Below are 22512 nucleotides of genomic sequence, written 5' to 3'. Positions count from 1 at the left end.
CTAAAAAATTTGAGGCTACGCGGTGCCCTCTTGTTTAAGATATCTTTCTTTCTGTCGGCATGCTGATTTTCTGGGTTCAAGTGCGCCTGCACAACAACGATTATGATTTATACCTTTGTTTTTTCTCCGAGGGGGGGGGGGGCAGAAAGGTGGTGGGTCAAAACGGCAAGTGGAGGCATCCAGTGAGGTCCCCGCGCCCCGTTCCTGTGGGAGCCGGAGCGGGAGGGAGAGGCCCCGGCCCTCGAGGTCCCCCCCTCATCCCTCCTGCGTCCCTGCTCCCAGCTCCCTGTGCCCCCCTGCGGGCGCCTCCTGTCTCTGACTCTGCTCCTTCCCTCGGGGCAGAGTCCGGCCCCTCCCCGACGGGGGCGCCCCGTGCCCTACAGGTGGAGGGGGCTCCATCCAGGAGGGCGCGGCACTGGCAGAGCTCCTGCCAGCGGGCCGGGCAGCCGGCCTAGGGCGCCGGGCAGCTGAGGGTCCCCTCCCACCCCCATCTGGAGCCCCGAGAGCCTGTGGCGCACAGAGGGGTGCTAGGTGCCTTCATTGGCGGGGCAGGCGTCTCCCAATGTTGGGGACAGAAGAGGAGCGTCAGGAGGGAGGTGGTGTCGCCAGGCTCGGCCACTGTTGGGGTCCAGCCCCAGCAGGTCCAGGGGTTCCCAAAGGTGTGGACGGAGTCGGCAAAGAAGGAATGACTGGGAGGCAGCGCTCAGTTGATCAGCAGCCTAGCCAGGTTCTCTCTTTATTCTCCTGTTACATCTGTACTTATAACACTTGATTTTAATCCTATCCATTCTATTCCAAACGTTAGGGCGTTTGTTATCTCCATTCCAAGGTCACTACTCCACTGTTCTGTTAAGCTACAAGGAAGTAACTGAAGGAGATTATCCTAAGTAAAGATTATATATCTTAAGCGTGATTGTTCGTAGTTAACGTGATTAATTACCCGCCCGGCACTTAGTTAAGGGGTTTTACTGATTTATTCCCTTCCTTAGTCCTGTTAATCCCTAACTCCAGGGAAAAACCCCCTCCTGGGGAAACAACCTTTCTCGCAGAGGTGACCCTGGTTAGAACACATAGCGCTAAGAAGGGGAGCAAGCATATTAAGAACAGTATGCCATATACGCCAGGTCCCTTGAAACATATGCTGTGAAGATGTTTCTTCCCTGCAGTGACTGTGTCAAGCAGCAAGGATGGACAGGCTTCCGCAGTCCACAGCTAGTGAACTTGGGGAATTCACTTCCCTTTTGAGCTGCAGCTGTCCTGGCAGCAGATGCAGGGTTTCCAACCCCGCACCCATCCCACCCACCTGCACCCTTGCCAGCGGCCCCTCCGTGGTGAGAGATGAGCGCCCCGCACCCACCCCACTACTGCACCCTCATCTGCGGTGACTCCCAGCCGCTGGACAGAATGTGTGGAGAGAGAGGGCTGTGCTGGTGATGCAAACGCTTGCTACCGCCAGGCCAGGGGCTGTGGCCTCCACATCAGGAAGTCCTGGAGGGAAAGACAGGGACAACCACGGCCCCTTCCCATGGGACAGCGGCAAAGAGGCAGGCCTGTTGGGTCCTGTCCCCCTTCTGAGGGCACCGCCATCCTCAGACCAGAACTTCCCTTCGTCTCCTCACCGGGGCCTCTTTCCTTCCTCGCAGCCCACCCCTATCCCTGTGGGTGGGTGTACTCAGCGTCTAAAGCCCTCTGTCTGCAGCCCAGCCAGACTGCCTACCCTCCCTGGGCAGAGGCAGACAGAGCCCCTGATTTCTCTCTCCACAGAGGTTCCTGCTGGGCCACCACCCCCAGGATGGCTTCCACCTCCAGCCCCGGTCCTTTTCATTCTGGGGACCTCTGCAGGCTGGGAAGATGGAGCTGATGTGATGTGCACACAGGACAGTGGGGATGTGCTGCCTCCCATGCCTCCCATGGAGTCATCGTTTGTGCCCGAGGACAGGAACTTCTCCCCTCAGATCAAAGTGAAACTCCCAAAGGCAGTAGGTGCCTGGTAAGTCAGCAAATGGGGGTGCAGCTCGGGGTCCCTCACTTCCAGCAGAGCACTCGGTGCCCCTTCCCCACAGCCTGCGGGGTCCTCAGTCTGACTGTGACAGCTTCTGGCCCCGACAGGCTGACCTCTGCTCTACTCTCTGGGATGGACCCTTCCAGAAACTTCTCTATTCTTGGCCTTCAGCCTTCTGAGGTCATGTTCTTCTTCAAAGGGACATACTCTTCCAGCTCCAAGTGCTCAACTGACCCTTGCACCCCCCAGTTTATGCCTGGCCCCCACCCTGTCATGGGCCCTCTGACGGACGATAGCAGGGGAGGGAGTCAAAGAAGATTTTGCACCAAGGCTGAGCCTGTAGACCAAGGGATGTGGACTCTGAGATTGTGGACGGCAGGCTTCTGCTGGGAGCACCTTCACCTTGAGTTTCCTGTGATCTGTATCAGTTCAGACTGTATGAGACCCTTCCTGCCAGGAGTGACTCTTCTAGCCCTGCGGGGGGCGGTGCACCTGGCATCCCCCCAGTGTGAGGTCTGAAATAGAAGGTCTGACCAGGAGACTCTCCGTGGTCCAGGTGGGACTCTGCCAGGGAAGGCCCTTCCTTCCCCCTCATGCCTGGGACTCGGTCTCCGGCCTTGGCCTCCCAGCCCAGAGCCCCCATGCTGCCTGTGCTGGAGGCCCACAGTCAGATGCAGACCCAGACAGGAGAGGCTGCGCATGAGGCTGTTGGGAGCTGGGTAGCCAGCCCGACAGGCAGAATGGGTCCCTCAACGCCCTTTGGTTTCTCAACCTGTGCACCTGAGGGGCTTCCTATCCTAAGACTGTGATGTCACCCTGGGAAAGGAAGTACTTTGTCCAAATAGACACTTCCCCTGTCTAGGCTCCCCACAGGGCTCCCTAGTCAGTTGCAGAGCCCTTGGTCATGTTGTGGCCACATGGGCTGCGGGCAGATGATGGTGAGTCTGGCCAGGCGAGGCAGAAGTGCAGCTTCCTGGGTGGAGGAGGCGGGCCTGGCCCTCTCAGTCATGTGGATATGACTTAAAACACAACTGATCCCAACAATCCCCTCACTCAGCAGTCGCCAGCCATCACTTGGTTGGCCCATCCTATGGGAGTTGTGAAGCCAGGACCTGAGGGTCCCCAAAGTGTAATAGTCCCTTTGTCTGTCCCTTCATATCTGCTGGTCATGGTGCCAGGGCCCCAAGGATAAGCTTGTCTCTGTGAATAGTGACGAGTCCAGGAGGGGCAGTCCTTCCCTTTCCTGTCACCAGACACTGCGAGATTCTGAAGATTATAAGGCCCTTCTGGGGTTTTTCCCGGAAGTGTGGCTTCTCAGCAAGACTCCAGTGAGCATCTGCTCGGCTTCGGTGCTGGGCCCACGTGTCTCTGAGAAACCGCTGTCTGCCAGCCTAGAATCTCTCTGGGGTTAAGGGTCAGGGGCTGGAGTTGGTTAGACAGGCCCCGGGGGAGCCCTGGGTTCTGCATCATGTGACTGGGGAAGTTACTGTATTGCCTTGTTTGTCTAAAAGAGAAAGTAGAGATTCCTGACCCCCAGGCTGAAGTGAGTGCAGATACTGCATTACTTGTCCAAACATGGTTTCTGAGAGGAGGAGGGACTTCCCTCGATCCCTTTGTCAAGGCCAGCGAGGCACACAGCCTGATGGTCAGCGGGCACCTCCTGCATCCCTGTCCTGACCTGACTCTAGCTGAGGGGCCACGACAAGTCCCTATGCTGAGACCCACCCTGTGGGATAGTGAGCCTGTTGAGAGATCATCCAGGCACCTTGCAAATGACAAGGACCAATGCTGGGGAACAGCTGTGATGCCTGGAGCCACAGACATGGGTCCTGTCCCCCCCTGTCCAGGCAGCCCCCACCCCCGCTCCTGGGCTCTGGGTCCGGGGTCTCCCGGTTTGCTCTGGGAAGGAGGCTCTCATGGGTTACCGGCATGAAGTGCTCACAGGGCTTCCTGAAAGGGATCCCGGGATGAGCGCTTTCTGTGGGGCGTGGCTTTTTCACAGCATCAGTCACAAACCACATTCTTGCAGCCAGCTGGACCTAAACCACTTTACCCGTGACCGGCTCTTCAGCGCGGCTGCCCGGGGTGTCCCCAAGGACCTGGACGGGCTACTGGAGTACCTGCAAGCTACCAGCAAGTTCCTCACTAGCCCGGAGTACACAGGTAGGACTGTCCTTCGCAGAGCCCGTGTCCGTGGCTGTGCTGGGACTGTGCTGGCTGGTGGGTCTTGACCATGGTCAGGAGAAGACAAGGGGTGGGGGTTTCCTTTTCCTTTTTTAGTTTTATTTTTTAAGGGAGAGTGTTCTTAGCAGCAGACTCTCCTGCCAGAATGGCTGTAGGGGACCCTGCTGACAGAGCCAAGGACTCCACTTAACTCCCTATCATGGCTGTGCCCACCACTTCCCACCACCTCACTGGCACCCGAGTGCATGGGTACTTGTGGGCATCCTCAATGCTTCCTCTTTCTCTCTGTCTCTCTCTTTCTCTTTCTTTCTTTCTCTCTGTCTCTCTCTTTCTTTCCTTTCCTTCCTTCTTTCTTTGATCTTTTTAAATAATAGCATTATTGAGACACTAGAGGCCCAGTACCCAAGATTTGTGCACTGGGGACAGGCAGGCGGGGGCATCCCTCAGCCTGGCCTGTGCTTTCTTGCAGTCCAGGACCCCTCACTCCTTACCGCCCACCTACAGCGGAGGTTGGAGAGGCTCATGCCACCGCCACTGCGCTTGCCAGCTGAGAGCCTGGCTTCTGACTGAGTGGTGCTCCCCCTGTGGGAGCACACTGACCACCAGGGGGCAGCTCCTGCATTGAGCGTCTGCCCCCTGGTGGTCAGTGCACGTCATAGCAACCAGTCATTCCGCCATTCAGTCAATTTGCATATTAGGGTTTTATTATATAGGACTAGAAGCCCAGTGCACGAAATTCATGCACAGGTAGGATCCCTAGGCCTGGCCAGCAATCAGGGCTGATCAGGGCCTTCTGGCTGCTGGCCAGGGCCTACTTTCCCAGCTGCCAGCTGCTGGCCGGGGCTTTCTTTCTTTTTGTGCCACCCCCTGGAGTTCAGCACACGTCAGAGTTAGCGATTGGTCTCCTGGTCGAACTCCCTCGGGAACAATTTGCACATTAGGCTTTTATATTTATAGATAATACAGATATCATATACTTCACCCATCTCAGAGCATTCTTTACCCCAAATCTAAATATCTTTATTATTTGGGGCTAATTAGAAAGATAACTTGTGTGTTCTAAAAGATTAAAATAGCAATGAAATGTATAAAGCTGAGGGTAAAATGTCTGTTGTCCTAGACTCCTGTCGATGGTTTGGGATACATCTTTTCAAACTGTTTAAATATGTTATGTGGCCCTGGCTGATGGGGCTCAGTTGGTTGAAGGGGTCCCATGCACTGAGAGTTCACAGGTTCAATTCCTAGTCAGGGCACATGCCAGGGTTGTGGGCTTGATCCCCAGTAGGGGGTGTACAGGAGGCAGCCAATCAATGTTTGTCTCTCTCTCTCCCTCTCCCTTTCTCTCTCTCTCTCTCTCTCTCTCTCTCTCTCTCTCTCTCTCTCAAAAAATAAATAAATAAATAAATATTTTAAAAATATGTTAGGTGTATATTTACATAGATGAGGTCATGTATATACACTCGTTTGTAATGAGCTTCCCCCCTGCTTACTACATCTTGTAGCACGTTCCATTTCAGTATATATGCCTGTGACTTAGTCACTGTACAAACTGCAGAGTTTTCCATATTGTAGCTGTACCACAATTTCATTAACTCATTTCTTACTGATGGTCGTTTAGGTTGTTTGTAGTTTTCAGCCTTCGCATAGTGTACCAGGCCCTCTGTGTGCTAAGCACTTTGCATATAATTCCATTTGATCCTTACAATAACCCGGGAACATTCCCACTTCGCAGGAAAACTGAGCTTGAGAGAGGCCAAGGGACCTGACTGAGGAGACAGAACCATTAAGCAGGGAAGCCACTTAACAAGCGCTGTGCCAATGTTATTGCACAGACAACGTTGCACGTGTGACAAATTATGTCTGAAAACAATTTCTAGGGCAGAAATGATAGTCCCCGGAGCCGTAATACCCTGCATCAAGGCTGTGCTCCCACCAGTCGCGTGTGGCATCTGTCCTCCCGAGGGGCATTTTGGCACTGGGCCCAGCTGCTCCAGGTCTGAGCACCCTCGTGCCCCTTGCCCTCCCCTCCTCCCACAGAGGGCTCCACTGGGAAGACGTGCCTGATGAAGGCCGTGCTGAACCTTCGGGATGGAGCCAATGCCTGCATCCTGCGGCTGCTGCAGATAGACAAGGCCTTGGGCAACTCCAATTCTCTGGTCAACGCCCAGTGCAAAGATGAGTACTACAAAGGCCACAGAGCCCTGCACATCGCCATCGAGAAGAGGAGCCTGCAGTGCGTGCGGCTCCTGGTGGAGAACGGTGCCGACGTGCTAGTCAAGGCCCAGGGCCGCTTCTTCCAAAGGAAAAGCCAAGGCACTTGTTTTTATTTTGGTGAGGAGTCTTGATTAAAGTGAGGCCTGGTGGGCAGAGCGGGGTGGCACACGGTTAATGGGTGGTAGAGCTGGCCCTTAAAACCAGCTCTATCTAACCCTGGGGCCCATGCTGCCAACCCCCAGGCTGCCTGCAGAAGCAGTTAGTCTTAACTACGAGATGTTTATCCTTGTCTGGCCACATCCCCCAGCGGGGCCAGGGCTGGGGATGGCTGCTAGAACTGGCATGTGGCCGGAGTCAACCAGACGGCCTGGCTGAAGGGCATCTCCGTCAGGCAGCAGTGGGCCTGGGCGCTGCTGAAGGAGGGGAAAAGGCAGGGAAGATGGGGACCCTGGTGGCTGGCCCGTGCTGTTCCCTTAGGTGGTAGCGGTTGGTCCCCTCTCCCTGTGTCAGACGGGTACAGCTGCTGTCACCAGTGTTCACAGAAGGCACAGCTGCCCTCAGCGGGGCCGGGACCTCGGGCCAGTGCTTCATCCTTTCCCCCGGGTGCCTGGCCGGCCTCCAGGAGGCCTGGCCTCTGTCCAGGGAGTGTGAAGAGTAGGCGGTGAGCGCTGCCCCTTGGCCCCCAGGTGAACTACCCCTCTCGCTGGCGGCATGCACCAATCAGTGGGATGTGGTGGCCTACCTCCTCCAGCACAAGCCTGCCAGCCTGCAGGAAGTCGACTCACTGGGCAACACGGTCCTGCACGCGCTGGTGATAATCGCAGACAACTCGGCTGAGAACAGCGCTCTGGTGACCAACATGTACGACAGGCTCCTCCAGGCTGAGGCCAGCCTCTGCCCTTCGCTGCAGCTCGAGGACATCAAAAACAACCAGGGCCTTACACCCCTGAAGCTGGCTGCCCAGGAGGGCAAAATAGAGGTGAGTGGCTGCCCCCCCCCCATTTCCCTCCCCCAAACTTGCCCAGGAAGCAGAAAGAGCCTGAGGAGGTGGTGGAAAGCAATGGTTTCCCCATTTTTCAACCGAACACTCCTGTTCTTAAGAACAGTTCAGCATGCACCTCTGCCATGTGTGTTTATTGAGAAACTGTATCTAACTACTGAACTAATATCTAATCTAATAAAAGAGAAACATGCAAATTGACCGCACCTCTGCTATGCCCAAGCCACACCCACCATCCAATCAGAGTGACTATATGCAAATTAACCCAACCAAGATGGCTGCGGGCAGCCACCAAGCTGGAGCAAGCAGGAGGCTTGGTTGCCCCGGCGACGGAGGAAGCCAAGCTTCCCGCCTGCCCTGGCTGGCTGTGGCCTCCACTCAAGGCAACAAAGTTTCAATTATATAAGATAAATAAATCCCAGATACCTGCTTCCAGCTAGCCTCCACTGGGAGCTTGGGTGGCTAGGGGCCGTGGCCAGCCTGCAAACAGCCATCAGCCCCTCACCCAGGCTGACCACACCTTCATGGGGTGAGGGTCACCGCTGGGGGGCTTGGCCAGCCTGCAAACAGCCATCAGCCCCTCACCTAGGCTGGCCAGGCACCCCAGCAGGACCCCCCTCCCTGAAGGGGGTGTGGCAAGCCTGAAAAGGGCCCTCAACCCCTCATCCAGGCTGGCCAGGTACTCCAGTGGGGACCCCCACCCTGAAAGGGGTGTGGCCAGTCTGAAAACGGCCGTCAGCCCCTCTCCCAGGCTGGCCAGGCACCCCAGCGGGACCCCCACCCTGATCCGGGACACCCTTCAGGGCAAACCAGCCAGCCCCCACCCATGCACCAGGCCTCTATCCTATATAATAAAAGTGTAATATGCAAATTGACCCTAACAGCAGAACGACTGGGAATGACTGGTCACTATGACACACACTGACCACCAAAGGGCAAATGCTCAATGCAGGAGCTGCCCCCTGGTGGTCAGTGCGCTCCCACAGGGGGAGCTCTGCTCAGCCACAAGCCAGGCTGAAGGCTGCCAGTTACAGCGGTGGTGGTGGGAGCCTCTCCTGCCTCCTCAGCAGTGCTAAGGATGTCCAATTGCAGCTTAGGCCTGCTCCCCGCTGGCAAGTGGACATCCCCCGAGGGCTCCCAGGCTGCCAGAGGGATGTCTGACTGCCAGCCTAGGCATTACCCTGGGGATTGAGCCTAAGCCAGCAGTTGGACATCCCCCGAGGGATCCCAGACTCCGAGAGGGCACAGGCCGGGCTGAGGGACCCCCCTGAGTGCATAAATTTTTGTGCACCAGGCCTCTAGTATTACATTATAAAGCACAGGGATTTTCCCCATTTTATTTTTAGTTTTTATTGAATTTATTGGGGTGACATTGGCTTCAGTAAATCACGGGCATTTTTTTAAAAAGTCATTTGGGTCCTAGCTGGTTTGGCTCAGTGGATAAGAGCATCAGCCCATGGCCTGAAGGGTACTGGGTTCGATTCCTGTCAAGAGCATGTACCTTAGTTGCAGGCTCCATTCTCCAACCAATGTATGTCTCTCACATCGATGCTTCTCTCTGTCTCTCACCCTCCCTTCTATTCTCTCTAAAAATCAATGGAAAACTATCCTCAGGTGAGGATTAACAAAAACAACAAAAAATCATTTGGGTTTCTTGATTAGGAGACAATCTATTCATGTCCTTTTCTATTCTGCCATTAGACTTGCTCTTGGGTTTTCTTTACCTGGGTTGGTAAGTGTCCTTTATACTGAACAATTAGCATTTTATTTACTCTCACAGTTGCAAAATTTTCTCTCAGCTCAACATTAAATAAAAATTTTTATGGTGCTTTGCCACACAGAATTGTCACATTTCTAACTTTACAAGTTGTAATTATCCTTTCCTTTAGAGTTTAATCCTCCCGCAAGGTCATCCTATCTAATAAAAGCCTAATATGCTAAGTGTCCAACTGTTCCTTCGACCATTTGACTGGTCGCTATGATGCTCACTGACCACCAGGGGGCAGATGCTCTGACCAGTAGGTTAGCTTGCTGTTAAGGTCCTGCAGATTGGGACTGGGCAAGATGGGCTGGACATGCCCTGGAGCCCTCCTGCAGTTCCTCCTTGGCCCCGATTGTGCACCGGTGGGGTCCCTTAGCCTGGCCTGTGCCCTCTCACAATCCAGGACCCCTCAGGGATGTTGGAGAGATGGTTTTGGCCAGATACCCGCAGGCCAGGCCGAGGGACCCCACCAGTGCACAAATTTGTGCACCCGGCCTCTATTGTTATCTATAACCTTGTGTGTGTTTATTCCACATCCTTATTTTCTCCCAGACTTTTGCAGTTTCACTTTCTTTTTTCTCAAAAAATATTTTTATTGAAATCAGAGAAGAAGAGAGAGGGAGAGATGGAAACATCAATGGTGAGAGAGAATCATTGATTGGCTGCCTCTTGCACGTCCCACACTGGGGATCAAGCCTGCAACCCAGGCATGTGCCTTTGACTGGAATTGAACCTGGAACCCTTCAGTCCCCAGTCTGATGCTCTATCCACTGAGCCAAACCCGCTAGGGCTATGCCTACAACTTTGAAGTCATCTATAATAAGAAAAGCGTAATATGCAAATCAACCAAACGGCCAAACAGTGGAACGACTGTCCTGACAACCATGCTATGACACCCACTGGTGCCAGGCCAGCCAAGGCGGGTACGATTGCCCTGCAGAGTGAGGACCAGGCCTGTGGGGTGTGGTGGGTGGGTGGGGCCTCCCTCTGTGGGGGTGATCCAGGGCCTCCCTCTTCGGGGGTGATCCATCGTGGAGCCCCGGGGAAGTAGGTGGGGCCTATGTCTTTGGGGAAATCGAGCATGCTGGGCTGAGGGAGTGCATAAATTTTGTGCACCAGGCCTCTAGTTTTGGTATAAAGAGTAAACACGATCCAGCTCTACCTTTTTTCCAAAATGCTTACCAGTTCTCACTATTGTCAGGGCTGGCTTCATGGCTGACACCGTGTAGCTTACAAAGCCCTGAGAGAGCTTAGAACACAAGCACTTTTAAAGGCTAAGATAGACGTAAACATGAGTAGAACTTTTGCTATTTTATTTCTGCCCTCCAAGCTCCAGGTGTGGGAACCTCCCTTTGGTGCCTGGAGGCATGGCTGTGTGGTGCTGTGTGGCCTGTAGATGCTGCTCCCCCATCTGCCCCTTCCTTTCCCCCATTTCTCATTTGTGAAACCAAATTATTTCTCTCTCTCTCTTTTTTTTTATCCTCACCAGAGGAGTGAGGATTTTTCCCCCATTGACTATTAGCAAGAGTGGAAGAGAGGGGAGGGAGGAGAGAGATAGAGAGAGAGAGAGAGAGAGAGAGACATTGATGTGGGAGAGACACATTGGTTGCCTCCCACACACACCCTGATCAGGGGTAGGGATCAAACCTGCAACCCAGGTACATGCTCTTGACCAGGAATCAAACCTGAGACCCTTCGGTGCATGGGTTGATGCTCTACCACTGGGCACACCAGCCAGGACACCAAATTGTATCTTAACCTGCTCTGGTTAGTGACCCTTTATGAGCGTTTGTACATACAAGGACCATGTGTACAGGGCGTGTGCACGGCAGCCGCAGTTCTGCAGACTCCCAGTCACGCTGGGAGGTGGCCAAGAGGGCCAAGCTCACGTGGTCCCCCCTGCAGATTTTCAGACACATTCTGCAGCGAGAGTTCTCGGGACCGTACCAGTGCCTTTCCCGGAAGTTCACTGAGTGGTGCTACGGGCCAGTCCGGGTGTCACTGTATGACCTGGCCTCTGTGGACAGCTGTGAGGAGAACTCGGTGTTGGAGATCATCACCTCTCAGTGCCGGAGCCCGGTGAGCCCGCCCTGCAGACACTCCCTGCAAGCTCCCCACCTGGGCTGTCTGCTGCAGGTCCTGACCCCACACTCATCCCACACGCCAGTCCCACCTGCTCTGGACAGAAGAGGCCCTCGGCCACTCCCTAGTCACTCGGCCACTCCCTAGTCAGGAGGGTGGGGTGCAGGCAGGTGGGAGGGGTCAAGCGGGGCTCCCCATCCTCTCCTCTCCTCTCCATTCCCTCAGCCCTTGCACTGAGCCCATGAGTGGGCCCCTGTGTACACCTGCTGAGTGTCCCCTGTTGCTCACATTCCCACCCCAGCACCGACACCAAATGGTGGTTTTGGAGCCGCTGAACAAACTGCTGCAGGCGAAATGGGACCTGCTCAGGCCCAGGTTCTTCTTCAACTTCCTGTGTTTCTTGATCTACATGCTCATCTTCACCGCTGTTGTCTACTGCGAGCCTGCCCTGGAAAAGGCAAGGCTGGGGAGGGGCGGGGGCATACCCTGGGGAGGCCCCTGGAAATAGCCCTGGAAGAAGCTGGGACAAGGACACCCCCCCCCCGCCCCCTTTTGTGCTGAGGCTCTGACAGCTGAGTGATCCTCAGGCTTCCCAGCCGGGCCAGTGGGATGCCGGCTCCACAGGAGTTCACACGCACCATATGTGAGAAAGAGTCTAAGTGATTGACTTGTATTCACTTTAATTCAATTTCACAACAACCCTCTGAGATGAAGTATTGTCCCCGTTTGCAGTGGAGGGAAGGGAGGGACAGAGGGGCAGGTAACTCACCCAGGCTCACACAGGCTGTAAGCGTGGAGATGGGATCTGAACCAGGCAGCCCGGCTTCCGATTCCCCCTCACAACTGCTCTGCACGGTGGACTAGAATCCAGCGGGCCTGCCCGGAGCCCAGGTTCCCGCTGCCGCTCCGAGGGGAGGGGCCGCTCCACAGCTCAGGCTCAGAGCGGGCCCTCAGCTCTGGCGCTCGGAGGAAGGGCCATTGGGAGGGGACCCTAGGTCCTACCTGAGTGTCTCCTCACAGGCCTTCCTCCCCATGAAGGGGACAGTGAGAAACTCCCTGCAGCTACTGGGCCACATCCTGATCCTGCTTGGGGGCGGCAACCTCCTCCTGGGCCAGGTGAGGGCTCCTTCCTCTCCCCCACTCCGCGAGGAGCCTTAGAGCCAGGTCACCACAGTACCTTGGTTTATGGGGAAACTGAGAACCAGTCCCACCCTGACTGCCTCTGGGCGGTTGAAGGCCTCGCCTGCTGGGGCTGCTACCCTCCTACTATGCTTTCTAGAGCAGCAGTCGCCAATCTTTCGGACCTCATGGGCCACCGGTTGGCGACCGCTACCCTAGAGTGCCCGTGGTATAGGGAATGGCTCCTATGACTCCTTGCCAGTGCCAGCTAGCCCCCTGGGAAATCGAGCTGGAAGCCCCAGCCCCTAGGTCCCTGGGCTGGGGCCTTCCTCCCTTTGGGAGCACAGAAGGTGGGGCTCAGCCCACTCTCCCAGCCGGGCTTCAGCCTTTGAAAGTGCTGCAAGCTCACAGGAGACAGCTGGGCTGGCACTGACTCTCAGAGTGGGCAGAACCTGGGCACCAACTCCAGGTGGGTTGGAGCCCAGGGTGGTGCCGGGAGGCAGGGAGAGGGAGGGCAGGGAGCTCCCCGCTTACCATAAGCAGTGCTTGAACTCTGGTTCCAGATCCACACGGAGCCAGGAGGCCCTGGCATTGCCTGGGTGTCTGTGGGTGGCTGCACTTTTTGGAAACAGGGTCCTAACCTTTCTTAGCTATCAGCAAAATTCATGAGCTCCTCTGAAAAGTTGCACAGGCTCCCACATTGCGAGAAGGCAGGGGCAGGTGGGAGCCCTGCCAGGGCTTGGGGGGTGGGGGGAGGGCTGTGTGTGGCCTGGAGAGCAAGTTTCCCATGCCTGTCCTTCCTCCCGCAGCTGTGGTACTTCTGGAGGCGCCGTCTGTTCATCTGGATCTCGTTCTTGGACAGCTACTTCGAACTGCTCTTGTATGTGGGGCCTCGCTCCTCCTCCATCTCGGGCCCTGGAGAGGTGGTTGTGGCAGAGGGCACCCCGCAGGCTTTAGAGGGGAGGACCCAGGGCCGAGGGGCTCCAGGGGTTTGGAACCAGAGGCCAGACTCATGAGTCCAGCTGTCCAGCTTGGGGTTCCCTGCGCTCCCATCCGTGTAGAGCATTTACTGACCCTCACTGTGCACGGATGGAGCCTGAACTCTTTCTATGTCTTGTCTCATTGAACCCTCACAAATGCTCTGTGGGTCAGGTGGTTACTGTTACCTCATATCCTGGGGAGGGAACTGAGGCCCACAGGGGTGAAATAACTGCTTGGGGTGGAGGTCAGGACCTGATGGGGTCTAGGCAGGTGGAGAACTCACCCATCAGACTGCAGCGGGAGAGGCCGTGGTGGTCAGCATTGGTCAGTGGGGACTAAGGGGGTCTTGTCAAGTGGCCTGCAAGCTGACCCTGTCCCTGTCCCCAATCAGCTTGGTCCAGGCCCTGATCACGGTGCTGTCTGAGGTGCTGCATTCCCTGGCTATTGAGTGGTACCTGCCTCTGCTTGTGTCCTCGCTGGTGCTGGGCTGGCTGAACCTGCTTTACTATACACGCGGCTTCCAGTACACAGGCATCTACAGCGTCATGATCCAGAAGGTGAGAGGCAGGGGTGGCCCCGCTGCAACCGACTGGGTAGGGCTGGGCACCACACTCCAGCGGGACTCCTTCGGCCTCAGCAGTCAGGTGACTTCTTCCACAGCTCACCTGGGCAGAGAACATGAGTATGTGCATCACAGACCCAGACACTCTCAGAGTGTCAGCAAGAGTGTGGGTGTGCACATACCTGCTCTCAGGGGTCTGCGCTCTGCCGACGTAAGCAAATACCTGCACTTGTGTGCCTGCAAGTGTCCACACAGGAGCCCGTGCATGCTTGCACACTGAAGGAGCAGAGACTATGCACACAAGCCCATTATATGCCTGGACAGCTGGGCATATGGGTGTGCCTGCATTTATTTATTCAACAAATGTTTAGCAAGTCCATACTATGGACCAGGCCCTGTTTTAAGTGTTAGGAATACACTCTTCTGCTCACTAACAAAATAGACAAGTCCATGCTCTTCTGAAGCTGATGTTCTTTTGGGGGAATGAAGGCACCACGAAAACAGATGAGAAGATTACTGACTGCTAACTCCTATGAAGGGAACACAGAGGACAGTGTGACAGAATGACCGGGCAGAGGGCTTTAGATAGAGTGTTCTGCAAGGCCCCTCTGAGGAGGTGGCGACTGAGACCTGAAAGAGTGATTCAGCATAGACTCAAGGAAGAAGATTCGAGACAAGGAGAACAGCAAGGAAAAGGCAGGAGTCAAAACAAGGTTGAAGTGCTGAGACAGATTAGGAGGTGGGGTGAGTGAAGGAGATGAAGGTGAGGAGGCGGGGTGTGTGAAGGAGGTGAAGGTGAGGAGGTGGGGTGCATGAAGGAGGTGAAGTTGAGGGGGAGTTGTTGCCCATAGGAAGGGGTCTGGAGGCCCAGAAGGCTTTAAAAAAATTTTAATCGTGGTAAAATATACATAAAATTTACCATTTTAACCTTTTTAAAAAAAAATTATCAATCCTCACCTGAGGATATTTTTCCATCGATTTTTAGAGAGAGTGGAAGGGAGGGGGAGAGACACCGAGAGAGAAACATCAATGTGAGAGAGACACATCAATTGGTTGCCTCCAATATGCACCCCACCGAGGTACGTGCCCTTGACCAGAATCCAACCTGCAACCCATTGGTCCACAGGCGAACGCTCTATCCACTGAGCCAAGCCGGACACATTGATTGGTTGTCTCCTGTAGGTGCCTCAGGGATCAAACCTGCAACCCAGGTACATGCCCTTGACCGGGAATTTAACCTGTGACCCTTCGGTGGGTGGAGCGACACTGTAATCACGGAGACACGCAGGCCAGGGCAGAATTTCCTTCCTTTTAAGATTGAATAGTATCCCATTGGATGAATATACCACATTTTGTTTATCCCTTCATTCATCACTGGACACCTGAGTTGTTCCTACCTTTCAGTATTGTGAATAATGTTGCTATGAACACTAATGTGTACAAATATCTATTTGAGTTCCTGTTTCCAATTCTTTTGGGTATATACCCAGATATGGAATTGCTGAATCATATGGTAACTCTATGTTTAAATTTTTTTACCCTGGAGGGTTTTAAGCAGGAAAATTATATGATCTGATGTAGACTTTTAAAAGACCCGTTTGCTCAGTACAGCTCCACAGGGCCTGTGTATGCCCACACGTGTGTGTGTGTGTGTGTGTGTGTGTGTGTGTGTGTGGTATGGACATAGGAACCCAAGCTCGGGATCAACGCAGGGGTCTGGGGTCATGTCCGGTCTGGTGGCCCAGCCACCCCACCCCCAGCTCCTGGTCCTTGTGTTCTAGGTCATTCTGCGGGACCCGCTCCGCTTCCTTCTGGTATACTTAGTCTTCCTTTTCGGCTTCGCTGTAGGTAAAGGTTCCCCTCCTACCCCTGCCCATCCCTTGCTGCCCTGTAAACCCCCAAGTCTACCAGCTGGTCTCCCCAGGCTGACGACCCCATTCTACCCTCCTGCAGCCTTGGTGAGCCTGAGCCAGGAGGTCCGGGACCCCAGGGTCCCCGCAAGTTCAAATGCCACGGAGGCAGCGTTGTCTGGAGCAGGACAGGAGGACGGGGAGGGCAGCGAGGTCCCATACCGTGGCATCATGGACACCGCCTTGGAGCTCTTCAAGTTCACCATCGGCATGGGCGAGCTGGCCTTCCAGGAGCAGCTGCGCTTCCGCGGGGCTGTGCTGCTGCTGCTGCTGGCCTACGTGCTGCTCACCTACATCCTGCTGCTCAACATGCTCATCGCCCTCATGAATGAGACTGTCAGCAGCGTCAACATCGACAGCTGGAGCATTTGGAAGCTGCAGGTGCCCCTGGAGGCTCCCCTCTCCCTCCCCAAGTTCTGGCCCCAGAGCAGATCCAGGGCCCTGGGTGGTCTTGCCTTTGTCGGGGTGTCCATCATCCACTACTTCCTTCAAAGGGCTGCTGTGAGGCCCGAATAAGCTCATATATCTGAAGCCCTTAGAACAGTGCCTGACACACAGCAGGTGCTCAATGTGTTAATTATTATCATCATAATTATTATTAAGTATTGGGCTAGGCACAGTTTTAGGTTCTAAACGCATAGCAGAGAACAAGACAAAGTCTGCCCTCACGTAGCTGCCCTCACGTAGCTCCCGTCCTGAGTGGGTGGTTTTGGTGGGCGAGGCAGGCAGGCTGTGCCATCAGAGGTCCCTGCAGCTGGGGCTGATAAGGCACCCCCTACAGTGGAGGAAGCCAAAGCTGCTCCTTGACCTGGGAAGGTTGGGTGCAGGTCTGGGCAGTTTGTGTAGGGAGAGCCTTGCCCAGGAGGCTGGACCGTGTTACCAATTCCCTGCTGACCTTGGGTAAGCCCCTGTCTTCTCTGAGACTCCGTGGCCTTACCTGCAAAGTTCTGTCCTCACCTACTTTGTGTGTCGGTGGGCAGGCACATGTGTGGGTTAGAGCAGATGAACTTCGGTACCTGTCGGTGTGACATTCTGGGGCCTGTAATGATGCCGTAACCAGTGACTGCCGAGCACTCTACATGCAGACTTCCCCTAAGCCCCAGGTGTGTAAGTGGGGAAGCTGAGGTTCCCGGGGTTGAGGCCGACTCCATGCAGGTAATCAAACACTGGAGCTGGATCCAGCCTGATGCCCAGTGGACTTAGGCCTATACTTACTGTAAAGTGCGTGGCGCATCTCCCTGGCTGCTCTGTCTGATGTGTCCTTTGTCCCCAGAAAGCCATCTCTGTCCTGGAGATAGAGAATGGCTACTGGTGGTGCAAGAGGAAGAAGCAGCCGGCAGGGGTGAAGCTGAGGGTTGGCACCAGGCCAGATGGTAGCCCGGATGAGCGTTGGTGCTTCAGGTGAGTGAGGGGCAGGGGAGGGAGCTGAAGGCCGGCCTTACTACTCTGAAAGCCAGGGACAGTGGACAGGAGCCGGGGCGTTGGGAGAGGCAGGACTTAGGAGTGACAGAGGACTGAGCCTGCCCTGGGAAGGCGAGGTCAGGGATGCTGGGTCTCATAGGCCAGGGGCTGCCACTGCCTGTCTGGCCATCTGCCTGTCCCTGTGGCTTAAACTGAAGGTCCCTGACCTACTTCTCTGGCCTGGAATTGGGTACAGTTAAGAGGCTGAGAAGCCAGAGGGACCTTCAGGTTATAGCACGCCAGCCACTAGCCTCACCGTGGCTGGTCTGACCTGCCCTCCCAACTCCCACACGACCAGGGGCTACAACCCTTTCACAGAGAACAAACTCTTCCATGCCCGTGGGGGACCCAGCACTGAGAGAGGCCACTCGGTGACAGATGCACAGACAGAAACAGGCTTTCAGGAGATAAGAGTTAAGCAAAGAGAGGGAGAGTCTCAGGCAGGTAGCGCAGCCCACTGGGCCCCAGCGGGGACACGGAGGCACACCTGACCTAAACCCTTCGCTGGATGTTCCAGGCACCCAGGTCACTGGGGACCGCCTGCAGGACAGGTGCCTGTTCCTCCCCATGGGCACCCGGCTCAGGACAGTGGCCACAGCTGCAAGGGCTGAGGGGGCTGGTGGTGGCCAGGGTCTTGTGGAGAGGGGCAGAGACCCATCCTCCTGGCAGTCCCTGCGTCCCCCGGAAGGTCTGCTCAGCCCACCACCCAGGGCCAGGGCCCTCCTGGGCGCAGCAGGCCGCACTGGCTCCGCAGCTCACAGCTGCTCTGCCCCCCAGGTCGGAGGAAGTGAACTGGGCTGCCTGGGAGCAGACGCTGTCCACGGTCCGGGAGGGAGCCTGTGGGGCCAGGCGACCCTGGTGAGTAACCCTGTGGGAAGACTGTGTTCCCATGTGGTGTGGTCACATGCGTGTGTCCCGCATGTGCGTGTTTGTATGTGTGTCTGCTTGGCCCACATAGCTATGCAGAGTCTGGGGCAGGACCTTTGCTGTGGCCACTCCTGAGCTACACTCATTTGAATAAATGCCCCCCTGAAAGTGGTGCTCCACCCCCCCGCCCCGCCTGCTGGCCTGGGAAACCCTCCAGGCCATTAGTGCTTTCACAGCCCAGCCTGCACCCCGACCTCCAGGCCATTAGTGCTTTCACAGCCCAGCCGCCTCTTCACACCGTCCCCTCCTCCTCGCAGGCTCCAACCCCCCGCCTGCTTTCCCCATCCAAGTGCCAGGGCTGAGCCTGGAGCCCAGCAGGGGAACCGGCTAGGGAGGCCCCTCCCCACCATAGCACAGGTGGCATCTCTGGCCCCCACGGGCTCTGTCCTCTCGGCCCTGCTGACCAGAGCACCGAGCCGCTTCCCACCTCCAGCCGGGTCCTCTGTGCCTGTCCCGCCTCTCCGGGCCTGCGTCCTCTCCTTCCCAGCCTGTGAGAGCCCCCCTTGTCCTCTCCCTGCTTCCCACCATGGATGACTCCTTCCTCCCACCCAGAGGCCTCTTCCGAGAACCAGCTCTCTCCACAGCACACCCTCCTGGAACCTTCGGTAGCTCCCATCTCAGCCTCCGTGAGCTCCTTCCTCTCCTTCCTCATCCTCTTTCAGAAGACTCCACTTGCTTGCACCTCTGGCCCAACCCCTCCCAGGACAGCCTCCTGCGTCTCCTAGGACCCCTGTAGGGGACTCATCTGTCCTCCTGCTTCACAGCCGACTGGCTTCCCAGGTCCAGGGTCCCTGACGAAGGCCCTGGCAGCCCGGCGGGCTTCCTGTCTACCCGCCTTGTCCTTAATTCCGAGTCCTGCTGCCCCGTCACTTCATTGCCAAGATTCTAAAGGTCAACTTGCTCCTCATCTTGCCCCAAGCATCCCATACCCCAGCCTCACACCCGGTGCCTGCTGGGCCTCCACCGGGACATCCCAAACAGGAACAGCGGTGGGGCGGTCCTACCAGGCCCATGTCACTGCACCCTCTCCCCACCAGGTGAGGGCCTTGCCCGTGTCTTGCCCTCCTGCCCCCATCTGGTGCCCAGTGTCCTGGAGACCCCACGGGCAGCCCTTGCCCTCTGCCCGACTCCGCATCTGCTGACTCTGTGCTGCTGCAGGGCTGCTTCGCCTGCACCCCGACCTCCAGACAAGCCTCTCTCTCCAGTGTCTCCCACTCCAATTCCTCTTTGTAGGAAAAACTACACACGGCCCCACAACACAATGCCCCCCTCTGCCTGGAAGGCCACCCTTTCAGTGCGCAGGTCAAGGACCAAAGCTGCTGTCTACCCCCCCAGCTCTCTCCACGTGACAGCCAGTCCAGTCTACAGTGCTCCCTGTCCTTCGCCTGCCTTGGGTCTTCTCTCTGCCCTTCCTGCTCCTCTGGGTGTCCAATCTGCCCCCGCCCTGTGGGTGCGGTCCCTCTCTCCTCTGAGCTCCCCGAGCACCTAACTCTCACTTCCCTCCAGCTCTTCAGCGAGTGAGTCTCCGTGTCCTGGTCTCTAATGAAAAAGTCTGTCTCCTGGGAGGAGGCCCACCCCAGGCAGATGCAGGGGTTCAGGAAATGCTGTGGAAGGAGGGAGGCGGGGGACGGGTTGCTGGGGACTTCAGGATCCCCTGCTGTCCACAGGCAAGATGTGGTTTCGGGGGGGTGGGGGGGGGTTCTGCTGCTTCCCTAACACCTGCCTCCCGGGCACACACCGCAAGGGCCAAGGCACAGTGTCTTCATCCATTCACAGGCACCAGGAAGACCTCTGGCTCGACCAACCGCCCCAGGAAGGACGGTGCCCTGGAGGAAGAACACCTGCCCCTCCAGCCCTAAAGTCCCACTGACAGACGAGGCCGGCAGGACAGCACCAAGGAACTTTCCCAGGGAACAAATCTCAATAAATATTTTCTCAGGACTAACCCTACCGGAGAGATTCAAGCAAAGTTACCGGCCCGTGTCTGAGGCTGGGCTGCTCCCGCCCTCACCTGGGCACAGGAGCCCTCACCTGCTGCCCCCCAGCCTTGAGCTGTTCTCTTCCTGTGTGCAGGGAGCTGGCCAGGTGGCTCCTGTTCTGGCAGCTGCGTGGTGGTGGACATGCACAAGCACGGCCTCTCTCCTCCCTCTCCCATAGCCCCAGGCACCTCCAAGCCACCTCCAGGACGCCTCTCAAAGCCCTTGCGGGCCTCGGCTTAGTTTGGACTCTGGAGTATTGCTTTCTCTCCCCACTGGCGTCCTGCTTAGTTTATACTCTGGCAAGCCGTTCTCTCAGAGCAGGCAGAGGGCACTTGCTAAGACACAAGAGAACCGTGATACGTCTGTGCTCGGGAGGCGTGAGGCTCCCTGTGCGCACAGGAACTCTAGCTGGCACCCCCAGCACTCTGTGGTTTTGCCCAAGCATTTCCAGGCATCTCTCCCATACCCCTGCGGCCCCCATGTTCTCCTTAGTACTTCCACCAGATTCTTCACGCAGGCGGAGGGGACATGTGGGTCTGACCCCATGACTTGGCTCTCTCTGGAAATGAAACTGGAAAAGTTGGTGTTCATGCTGCCTGTCACCATCAGAACCAATCAGTAGAGACAAGGATTGCATCTTTATGGGTGTGATCTGAGAAGACAGGGGGTTATGTACCCTAAAAAGACTGTCTTGCATCTCAGATCAAGCCGACCCTTTTTATAAGAAGAAAAGTGTAGGTAAAGGGTTTGGAATTCAGGGGAAAACAGGTGAGGGGTTTGAAATTCAGGGGAAAAGGTGAATGGGATAGAAGCTGCAGTCCAGGGATTTTCCTAGCATCCCTTCACCTGCTGAGGGGTGATTCTTTTCTTTCTTTATTGTTGAAAGTATTACGTATGTCTCCTTTTCCCCCCATTGACCTCTCCCAGCCCACCTCTGTTTTTTTAAAGTATATTTTTATTGATTTTAGAGTGGAAGGGAATGGGAGATAGGAACACCAGTGATAAGAATCACTGACCGGCTGCCTCCTGCACGCTCCCTATTGGGGATTGAGCCCTACTGGGAATTGAGCCAGCAACCCCGGGCATGTGCCCTGACCAGGAATTGAACTGGGCCCTGATTCAGAGGTTGACACTCAGCCACTGAGCCCCGCAGGCCCGGCCTGACCGGTGACTCTATCTGTGCCGGGGCAGTGGACATTCTTTCCCTGGAGCACAAGGCTCAGATACCTCCTTGCAGTCCTCCTGGGGTGCAGAGGTCGAAGTGCAAGCGGGTGTCATGAAGTCAGGGCAGGTCCAGTCATAATTTCAGGCCCTGGAGCAATAGCTTTCCAAATGCACATTACCAAGCCTACTAACTATATATGTGAAGCTAAATTTTTTTTTTAACTTCTTGAGTTCCCATCAGAAATTCCCTCCCTGTGTATCACATGATCTCACGCATATGTGGAATCTAATGAACAAAATAAACTGATGAACAAAATAGATCCAGAGACATAGACACGTGGAACAGACTGTGGAATCTCAGAGGGAAGGTAGAGGTGGGTGGGTGGGAAGAGATCTACCAAAGAATTTGTATGCATATATGGACACAGACAATAGAGTGGCGAAGGCCTGGTATGGGAGGGGGCTAGAAGGGGTCGATGGGGGGAAAAGGGGACATATGTAATACTTTTAACAATAAAGATTTAATTTAAAAAAAATCCCCTCCCTCCAATAAGATACTACACTTATTTCTAAGATCAGCTCAAGAGTTGTTATCTCACTATATAGGGTGTCCCCCCTAAAATGTATACACATTTATATACACAAATGTATACAAATTGTGATATTCCCCCCAACTGTATACACACACTCTGAATAATTATAAAGGCAGTGTTTATTAAAGTACATTTCATTTTCAAAATTGAGCTACCAGCTGTTAAAGTGTGCATACATTGTTTTGGGGCACCCTCATATAGCCTTTCCAATTTACTCCAGTAAAATGAATTGCTCTCCTGCGCCTGGTGTGGCTCAGTGGTTGGGCATCAACTTAGGAACCAGGAGGTCAAGGGCTCAATCCCCAGTAGGGAGCATGCAGGAGGCAGTGATCAATGATTCTCATCATTGATGTTTCCATCTCTCTCCCCCTCTCCCTTCCTCTCTGAAATCAACAACAAATATATTTTTAAAAATAAAAATGAATTGCTCTCCCTTGGGGTAATGGGTGTTTATATAATGTGTATGCACGATTGCATATTCATTTTTAAGTGAAAGGAAGACCTGAGTTTGTTCACTTGCGGACAGGCCGAGGTTTCCATTGCTGAGAAGTGGGCAAGGGGGTCAGGAAAGG

The 22512-nt window shown here is 55.3% G+C and overlaps 1 protein-coding gene across 1 annotated transcript in view; it reads left to right on the top strand.

The window, feature by feature from the left end:
- Positions 1-20149, top strand: part of TRPV2 (transient receptor potential cation channel subfamily V member 2) — a 56461-nt gene extending 36312 nt beyond the window's left edge. Inside the window, exons 2-14 of the mRNA XM_014447794.2 lie at positions 4032-4165; positions 6224-6517; positions 7087-7379; positions 11068-11241; positions 11546-11701; positions 12265-12360; positions 13173-13243; positions 13736-13901; positions 15688-15754; positions 15860-16197; positions 17090-17217; positions 18055-18135; positions 19981-20149. Of these exons, the coding sequence (XP_014303280.1) occupies positions 4032-4165; positions 6224-6517; positions 7087-7379; positions 11068-11241; positions 11546-11701; positions 12265-12360; positions 13173-13243; positions 13736-13901; positions 15688-15754; positions 15860-16197; positions 17090-17217; positions 18055-18135; positions 19981-20074 (2092 nt within the window). The 3' untranslated portion in view covers positions 20075-20149. The remainder of the gene's footprint in view (positions 1-4031; positions 4166-6223; positions 6518-7086; positions 7380-11067; positions 11242-11545; positions 11702-12264; positions 12361-13172; positions 13244-13735; positions 13902-15687; positions 15755-15859; positions 16198-17089; positions 17218-18054; positions 18136-19980) is intronic.
- The last annotated feature ends 2363 nt before the right edge of the window (positions 20150-22512 follow it).

This window comes from Myotis lucifugus, unplaced genomic scaffold (genome assembly GCF_000147115.1).
Source record: "Myotis lucifugus unplaced genomic scaffold, Myoluc2.0 scaffold_715, whole genome shotgun sequence".
Classification (NCBI taxonomy): domain Eukaryota; kingdom Metazoa; phylum Chordata; class Mammalia; order Chiroptera; family Vespertilionidae; genus Myotis; species Myotis lucifugus.
This window is presented reverse-complemented; position numbering and strand designations above follow the sequence as displayed.